This window comes from Chrysochloris asiatica, unplaced genomic scaffold (assembly GCF_000296735.1).
Source record: "Chrysochloris asiatica unplaced genomic scaffold, ChrAsi1.0 scaffold00028, whole genome shotgun sequence".
NCBI lineage: Eukaryota > Metazoa > Chordata > Mammalia > Afrosoricida > Chrysochloridae > Chrysochloris > Chrysochloris asiatica.
In genome coordinates this window covers 3,412,130-3,421,854 of record NW_006408546.1, presented here as the reverse complement: position 1 = coordinate 3,421,854, position 9,725 = coordinate 3,412,130, and the positions used below count along the sequence as shown (strand labels likewise).

General features: G+C 38.8%; 1 protein-coding gene across 1 annotated transcript in view; it reads right to left on the bottom strand.

The window, feature by feature from the left end:
- Positions 1-3,630: 3,630 nt before the first annotated feature.
- Positions 3,631-9,725, bottom strand: part of COL6A5 (collagen, type VI, alpha 5) — a 135,789-nt gene continuing 129,694 nt past the window's right edge. Inside the window, exons 37-39 of the mRNA XM_006846633.1 lie at positions 6,148-6,837; positions 4,576-4,672; positions 3,631-3,907 (exon numbers count right to left, since the gene is read on the bottom strand). Coding sequence (XP_006846696.1) covers positions 3,631-3,907; positions 4,576-4,672; positions 6,148-6,837 — 1,064 coding nt within the window. The remainder of the gene's footprint in view (positions 3,908-4,575; positions 4,673-6,147; positions 6,838-9,725) is intronic.

The following is a 9,725-nucleotide window of genomic DNA, read 5'->3' as shown; positions in this document are numbered from 1 at the left end:
TATATTTTTTCCCTCCTTTCACTTTTAATCTGTTTTTATCTCTGTGTGTAAGATGTATCTCTTGCAGACAACATATTGAAGGATCTTGTAATTTTATCCATTCTGCAACCCTCTGTCTCTTAACTGGTGTATTTAATCCATTTACATTCAGTGCAATTGTCGATAAGTATGGTTTAATTGCTGCCATTTGTATGTGTGTGTTGTTGTTGCTTTCTTTGTTCTGCATGTTTTCCTGTGCTGAGTTCATGGTTTTTGTGTTCTTTCTTCTGAGTTTCCTCATTATTTTAATGTTTCCATGTTCTTAGATTTTCATTTTCTTGATATGTTGTGAAGTGTTAATTTTCTTTGAGGTTACCTTATATTCCATTACATTTCCCTCCAGACAGTGTAGTCTATTTTGTCCTGTAATCAATCTGACCTTCTCACCATCTGGATCTCTGTTCCTATGTGTTTACCTTCTTGCATATTGTAATTGTTTTGATCATAGACTGACCTCCCAGATCCTCAGAGTTTGTTCTTATAGTTTTGTTCTGTTCTCGACTCTTCTGTCTGTCGATTTAGTTCTGGGAGGTGGTGCCATGTATGTCAATCTCTGGGTTGTTGTCTGTTCTTGTTGGTTCTCAGTCCACAGAACTCCCTTTAGGATGTTTTGTAGCTCAGGGTTGGCTTTGGAAAAATCCCTTAGCTTCTCTTTATCCTGGAGTGTTTTGATTACAATGTCATATTTGATTGATAGCTTTACTGGATAAAGATTCTTGGTTGGCAGTTTTTTTCTTTCATGGTTTTATATATGTCTCCCCATTGTCTTCTTGCCCGCATGGTTTCTGCTGAGCGATCCGAGCTTAATCTGACTTGCTTGTATGTAATGCTTCTCTTTCAGGATTATCTTCTTATGTTTGATTTTGGAGAGCTTGATTATAATATATCTCGGTGATTTTCTTTTCCTGGGGTTCGTTGAGCTGTTTGAATGCTTATCTTTTCATTTTTCAGTATGTTAGAGAAATTTTCTTCCAGCAGCTCTTCAATTATCTCCTCTGTGGACTTGTGTGATTCTCCCTGTTCCGCAGTGCCGATAATTATTAAGTTATTCCTCTTCATGTTGTCCAACATGAAATCTTAGACCTTCTTCAGATTTTTTTTTATACTTTTTTCTGCTTGCACTTCTATATTAGTGGTATTGAGAGATTTGTCTTCCAGGTCACTTGTTCTGCCTTCCATCTCTTCAGTTCTACTCCTTGGCCCTTTCAGTGTATTGTCTATTTCTGATATTTTATTATTGGTTGTTTGGACCTCTTCCTGTAGGTTTTGAATTGTTTCTAATGCTATATCTGTCTTATTTGATTGTTCCTGTAGCACTTTCCTAACTTCTTCCTTATTTTTCTCAACTCCATTGTAAAATGTTTTGAAACATTTTATAATCATTTTTCTGAATTCCTTCTCAGGCATTTCCAAGGCCTCCCCTCATTCCAGAATGTACTCCAGGTCTACCTCTATGTCGTTTGTCTTAAATATTTTATCTTGTTTCTGGACATGTGCTGTTATGGTCATCTGCTTTTGCTTCTTGGACATGTTTAGATTTCAGCTGGGGCCTTAATACTTATTCGAGTGTGTGTTTTGGTATTTTTTGTGCTTTCTGATTGCCTCCAGGTAGATGTCATCAGCATGTGGGCTTCCATTTTCACTCTTCTTATTGCTTAACTCAGAGTAACTTTCACAGGTGTTGTCTGCCTCCCTGTTGTATGGCAGTTGGTTTTTGTTCTTGCCTGGATTGTAGGGTTTTATATGGTGTGATTGTAACTTGACTATATGGCAGAAGTTGCTGTCTCTTCTTGGGTAATATAGGGAGAGAAAGAGCCCCCCAAAGGTAAAAGGAGGAACAAAAGAACAACAGCAAAAAAAAAAGAAAAAAAGAAAAAAAATTCAAGATGCCACTGTTAATTGTTATGCTGTACCCCAGGATTTAATTTTCAGCCTATTTTGTTTTTAAACTCTCTTCTCCACACCTCCTGTTCTGGCCTTTTCCCTATTAACAAACAGTTCAGGGCTGGCTGTGGTTGTTGTAAGCTGCCTGCCCCTTTAAATGCTGATAGTATTTGTGCACATGCATGGCAGAAGAACCCACCAGTGGTGGGGGCAGGGGGTGTCCACTCTCTCAGGCACCTCCTCTAGTCACCAGAATGGAAGTGCACAGACAGTGAGGGGCCAATGAGTAGATACCAAAAAAAAAAAAAAATCAGAACAAAGCAAAACCCCCAAAGTGTATTGTGCACCTTTGCTCCGAGGTTCCTGTGGTGTTATTCTGTGGCAGGTCTGCTTGCTCCCTTGCTTTCTCTTGCTGTTTGGTCTCGCCAAAATTGTCAGCTCCAGGCTGCTGAGCCCTGCAGATTCTAAAGTATGAAATTTCTTACTTCTGTTACAAGTTCCACTAGCTATAAGCCCTCAAATTAAAAAAAAATATTCCTACATATGTGGTTCAGAGTTTTGGAGTTCTTCCCTGAATCTGCTTTGCCTGGTATTCTGTGGTATTGCTGACAGAGATCTTCACTGCACTTATACCTTATCCACCATCAAACCCAACCTCAAGCCAACCACTTTTGAGATATAAAAAGAGTACGTTAGTCACAGAAGGAAACATACAGAGTGGAGGAAAACTAGATGCCATGTGGAGATCTCCTTGGAATTCCAAGAGCACTAGAGAGCTAAGACAAGGATTTTCTTCCAGGGTAGACAGTGAGAACTTTCCCCTAGAATTGATGCCCTCAATTCCAATATGTAGCCTCTTAAACTGTGAGTAGATAAATTTCTGTTCGTTAAAGCTACTCACTTATGGTATTTCTGTTATAACAGTACTAGAGAGAGACAGAAAGAGAGAGAGAGTCCTGGTGTGGTGCTGTGGGTTAATGTGCTGGACTGCAAAGTTGTTTGAACTGCAAGTTCAGTGCTTCAAGCTCACCAGCAGCTCCTCAGAAACCCTATATAAACAATTATATGTATATTATGTATATACAAATATGTATATATATACTGTTGTTGGTAAGTGCCATGGAGTCAGGTTTGACTCATAACAACCCTGAGGAGCAGGTGGTGGGGTTTGAAATGCAGACCTTGTGGCTCATAGTCCAGTGCTTATCCTATAGTGCCACACCAGGAGACTTTTTATATATGTGAGGGCATATAATGTTTGTCCTTTCGTGAGTGACTTATTTCACTCAGTTCCATTCATATTGTATTTAAGACACCTACTCTTAGCTCTGCTTTTGCTAACCCAACTGACTTACTTCTTTGCCTTTCTTGAGTTATAGACCCTTGTACCTTCATGTAAGGAATCCTGGTAGCATAGTGGGTTATGTATTGGACTGTTAACTGCAAGGTCAGCATTTCAGATCCACCAGCTGTCCCTTGGGAGAAAGATGAGACTTTCTGTTTCTGTAAAGATTTACAGTCTCAGAAATTTCTGAGGGTCTCTATGAGTGGGAACTGATTTGATGGCATGCAGCAACTCTCTCATGTTGGGGCCCCTTTGTAGGCCTACATGATAAACTTTTCTCTTATCTCTGTCCAGTCACCTCTATCTGTCCCAATGAGTTCTCATTCCTTATCCTTCACCAGGGAAAGTCCTTATTAAATGTGCTACTTCACAACTCTGTTGTACTCAAGGTTACCTTTTTTTCCTTGTTGTTTATAATTTTCTGAAGCTGTGATTTCTTTAGCATGTGCCTCTTCCTTTTCTTGCATCATCATTTCTCCAGTTGCAAAGAGTGTATGTAACTTCTGGATCAAATCAGTAGCAGTCCCAGAACCATCGTTATGATTGCTGCCTAATACAAAGAAATGCTGTTCCTGGAAATCAAATTCACCAAACGGCTCACTATTTTTTGACTCTAGTTCATAAATCTCAGGAAGAAAGCTGAGGTGACAGAAAAAAGAGATGAAAAAATATGTTATCTAAGTCCCTTGAAGGATTAAATGCAAATACAGTGAGATCATATAACATGAATCCATTTTATGTATGTGATTGAAATAGTCCAAATGTAATTTGTGGATGAGATTTGACTCCGGGACAATTTTATAATATTCCAAAGGGAAATTAGACATGTGTCTCAGTGTTTTAACACTCCAGGGCAATATTATTTTTGTCACTGAATTTTTATTGAGTACTTAGGACTGTACTTTGCAAAATCGAACTTGTAAGAATCCTTCCTGCCAATCTTCAAATGTTTATTAAATGTGCAAATGTTCTTGCTACTATTTTATGACTTTTTAAATGTTTTATTCTGCTAAAATAGTGTTACATCCAATCTTCAACATTAGATAATTATTAGTAAGAGAGTTACTTATCTCTTATTTTTGTAAAAGAAACAGAAACGGAATTCTTTCCAATTATGAATCATGTTTGATTTGTTATTAAAACCAGGTCTCTGTTGTCAAAACAAACCAGGAGCATTTAAAACATACATGTGCACACACACAACCAAACTTGTATCTTGAAAGTGAAAATGCCATTAATTTCAAATTATTGTTTTAAGCACTCTTTTCAGCTGCAGTGTTATCAAATCTGTGATTTCATCAACTCACAATTCAATGTTTTCTGTTCCAACGTTGTCTGGAATGGGAGAGGTGATATTACCACATTTGGGTTTCAGATGTGTGGGGGGATATTTGTTGATGGCACCTGATGAAAGAGTAGGCTGGTTAGTCTAAATTTTACCCTACTACATTCCGACTATCACCCAAAATCAGTTCACTTTTTTCTATGGCTGGAACTATTTTCAGCAGAAAATGAATTATATTAGGGGCTTTGACAAGTAAGCATCTTCTGACATTAAAAGCCAGGTCTGTGTTGACATACAACAGTGATCCATATAGCAGTCAAATGTTCCCATCTTCTGTATGTTACAAGCTTGTGATATACTTTGAAGGCCTCTTTTAATCTCTCCTATGAAATTGGGACTCTTAGAAGACTCTGTTAGCTAGTGGAATGTCTGCTCTGTTTGTCTTTAGGTTGTAAGAAGGCACTATTTATTTATTTATTTTTTTGCAAGTAACACATATGGCACTCTACATAACTCTTGAATTCAAGAGTCCTGAGGTCTCTTTGAGCCCTATGGGCATTATGGGAATCTGGAGCTGCAGATAACCATTCAATGAGAGCTCTGCCCTATTTCAAATTTTTCCATAGGCCAGGACTTATTCCACACTCAAATGCTTATGTTTGCTATATACCTGTACCCCAGGCAGCTACCCTCAAAGCCCCTCTATATGAAGACACCCTCAAAATCCCCGCCTCACTATGTCTATGTCTGTGTTTGGGGCAAAGCTCTAGAAGAGATTTGTGCCTATGACTCATAAGAATTCAAGTCAGAACCAAAGTTAATTACAATAACCAGATAACATAGGATTCCTAGGAGCAGTTACAGAATGATGGTAATGGGATATTATGTGTTGCAACAGTATACCTTGTTAGAGATCTAGTACCTGAAGTACAGGTTAAGGGGTAAAAGCATAGCTCTGCAATCAGAATGAGTAGGGTTGTGATGGCATTTGCCAACTATTAACTGTGAGCCTTTGAGTAATTTATTTAATGTCTGAGAACCTCAGTTTTCTCATGCAAAAGGAGAATATTAGTATTTTACTTTGAAAACTATATTTAGGATTAAGTAATATAATCTATGCTGGTGGTATTGAAAAGTAAGCAATAAACTGCTAACCACAAAGTCAGCAGTTGAAACTCACCAGTCGTTCCATGAGAGGAAGATGAGGAGTTTTGTTTCCCTAAAGATTTATAGTCTCAGAAACCCTCTACAGGGTCACTGTGAGTTGGAACCAACTAGATGGCACCTGACAACAAGCACAATACAGTCCATGTAAAGAATTTATCACAGTGCCCGACACATAGTAAACTGTCTTTGATTAAGTTTCAAATACCTTTTTTCCATATGAAGATTTCCTGGCAAAAACCTTGATGGTATAGCAGTGAAGCTTGGGATTAATAGACTGGAATTTTTCTCTGTGGATTTGTCACATCTCCCATCCATACCTTAGACTACACTATTGACTGAAGTGAGGATGTGTCTACTGATGGATTGTACACAGAGGCAATAAAAGCTATTACAAAAGCAGTAACAGAGAAAAGCTTGAATGACTTACGTCTGATTGAATAGACAAATGGCTTGATGAACTTGATGATATAGTCCAAATCTGGCTTGTGGATTCGGCCAAGCTGAACTAAGTGTTGATCTAATGGGTAGCTGGCTAGCTCTTCTAATTCCTTTTCATTGTGTATAGGACCAAAGGAAAACACAAATATAGAGTAGCCTTGACACTTGGCTCTCATAGACACTTTCATTAAGACTTCTTTGTCTAAAGGGTTGGTTTCACCAGCAGATATTATAAAGATAACTTTGTTTTTCCTAGGGTTGGGGATTCCTACAAAGATGTTTTCCATTGTCCACTGCAGAGCATGGCCAATAAAAACATCTCCATTGAGGTGTTGAAGAGAGTCTTGGAGATGATGTTTCATTTGGTATACATGGTTATAAGTAGCCAAATCAAATTCTGGGTAGACTGGGCATTCTTCTGTGTTGGGCATATAACCCAAAGGAGAGTAGCTCAGGACAGCAACTCTATCTCCTAAAGCAGAGGTCAGGGGATTTGGGGTAATATAAAAGTAATCAAGCACTGAGATTATAAAAGCTTTCACTTCTTCAAACACATCATGTCCTACTCTTTGGGAAGCATCTATGAGGAAAGCCACATCCATGTAATAGTCTTGAAGAGAGGTATTTCCAGGTTCATAAGCTGAACTTGATTCTTCTTTTGTGCCATGATTTTCATGTCCTACAACAGAATAATTCAAGTTACCCTTTTTTAGTAGAAGGATAAACTCGGAACTCCTACTTCAAGGATGGCAAATACACTGCATGAGGCATTGCTATGCCCCATTCCATACCCAAAGGAGCTTTGTTATCAAAGTAGGCTATAAGTCAGACTGTTCTTTGCAAGGTCAGCATTTCAAATCCACCAGTGGCTCCATAGGAGAAAGATGAGGGTTTCTGCTCCTGTAAAGATGAACAGCCTTGGAAACCCTTCACAGGGTTACTATGAGTTGGAACTGACTCCATAGCATATAACCCCCACCACCGCTATTTCCACACCCATGGTAGACACCACAAATACCACAGTATTTGTCCCCAGGTGATATCTCCAAATCCTTTTTCACATAGAACACTTGGAGGCAGATATTGTCACATGAGAAACAAACAAACACCTACTAAATACCCCATCTTAGATCTTTGTTAATTAATTCATTTATTCTTACGTTATTTCTATATGCAAAATGAGAAGTATACAGTTCTTTTTAGTGAATCCCAAATGGTTACAGAACTTGGAGTACATATTTGCATGGACAATTATATGTAATACCCCCGAGAGAAAAGTGCATATGTCAAAGTCACACTACTTATGGCACACATATACCTTTGCACAGATTTACCTTGTTTTATTGTTTTTTGCTTTATTGTACTTAATAGATAGGGTATTTGTTTTTTTGTGTGTGTATTTTTTTTTTCACATATTGAAGGTTTATGGAAACTCTGCATTGAACAATTCTGTCAGCACCAGTTTCTAATAGCATAGGCTATTATGTCTCTGTTACATTTGGAAATTCTCACAGTACTTCAGAATTTTCATCATGCTATTATTGCACTACTCTGGTAGTGTAGTGGTTATGAGTCGAATTGCTAACCTCAAGGTCAACAGTTCGAAACTACCCACTGTTCATAGGGAGAAAGATGAGGCTGTCTGCTCCTGTAAAGAGTTACAGCCTCAGAAACCATGTACAGGGTCGCTATGAGTTGGAACCAACTCTATGGCACACCACCACCACCATTGCATAGGTAATAAACTATGTTGTTGTTGTTGTTAAGTGCCGGTGAGTCGGTTCCGACCCATAGCGACCCTGTACAGGGTTTCCGAGGGTGTAAATCTTTACGGGAGTAGAAAGCCTCATCTTTCTCCCGCGGAGCGGCTGGTAGTTTCGAACCGCTGACCTTAAGGTTCGCAGCCCGGTTCGTAACCACTACTCTACCAGAGCTCCTTAATAAACTATGGTATCTTGTAAATATAACTTTCATATGCCCTGGGAGACCAAAATTTCACGTGACTCACTTTATAACTGTATTTGCTTTATCGCAGTGGGCTGGAGCCTGTTTTGCACTGTCTTTGAGGTATACTTGTACAGACATTCAAAATATGCACTATGGAGTGCTGTCAGGGGATCAAATGTAAGGGCTGACTTTAGATCAAAACTCTGTGTGTTGTTGTTGTTGTTAAGTGCTGTTGAGTCTGTCCTGATTCATAGTGACTCTGTATAGGATTTCTAAGAGCAGCTGGTGGGTTTGAACCACCAACCTTGTGGTTAGCAGTCCAGTGTTTATCCTACAGTATCACACTAGGACTCCAAACTCTGTAGCTATGCTCTAAGACCATGGTACTCACAGTGCTGGTCCACAAGCTGTATGTCAACCATTTACAAGATAAGATTACACACGATGTAAGTCAACCTTATTACTAAGCATATTGATTAATTGTTTTTTGTTTTTTTTTCCTTTCTCTCTTTTGAGCAAGACTTTCTCAATGAAGGAAGCAGCATCTTACTTTGCATTGAGATGCAAGCTTAACTTGTTTCAGTATTTCAGTTAGCACTGTTCTAAAGGGATCATGAGACCAGTGTTTCCAAATTATAGGAATGATGGCTGGTTGGTGAGACCACAACAGGAAATTCTAGCTCAGAAAAATTTTAAGAGAGTGATCAAAGCTTTTTTCTTCTATGAAAGAAGTGTGTCTATGAATCCAATCAAGGAAGAAGTAGATTCTAAATGGAAAAAAATGTGTTGATCTCTATAAACACTGAACTGCTAATCACAAATATTTATTGATTCCTATCAACACTGGTCAACAATTCAAACCCACCAGCCATTCTTCAGGAGAAAAATGAGACCTCCTGCTCCAGGGAACATTTACCGCCTTGGAAATCTACACAGGGTCACTGAGCTGGAATCCGCTCCTGGCAATGGAGTTATTTGTGTTAAAGAACAAAGATGTCTGGTTAAGGACTAAGGTGTACCTGACCCAGGCTATGGTATTTTCAATGATCTCATATGCATGTGAAAGCTGGATAATGAATAAGAAAGACTGGAGAAGAATTGATGCATTTGAATTATGGTGTTGGCTAAGAATACCATGGACTTCCATAAATACAAATAACTTTGTCTTGAAAGAAGTACAGCCAGAATGTTCCTTAGACACAGTGTCAGAAAGGACCAGTCCCTTGAGAAGGACATCATGCTTGGGAAAGTGGAGGGTCATCGAAGAGAAGGAAGATCACCCATGAGATGGACTGACACAGTGGCAGCAACAATTGTCTCAAACATAAGGACAATTGTGAAGATGGCTCAGGACTGGGCAGTATTTTGTTCTGTTGTGCACAGTGTCACTGTGAGTCAGAACCAACTCAACGGCACCTAATAGCAACAACAACAATTTGTGATTGATCCTGTAGTAGGTACTCAAATATCTCTATTGATCTGTATTGATGTCATAATATTGAAGTTGTTGTTGTTATTTAGTGCCATCAAGTCGGTTCCAAATCATAGCAACGCTGTATAAGTTTTCCGAGGAACGACTGGTGAGTTTGAAGCACTGACCTTGCAGTTCAAGCCAATCTT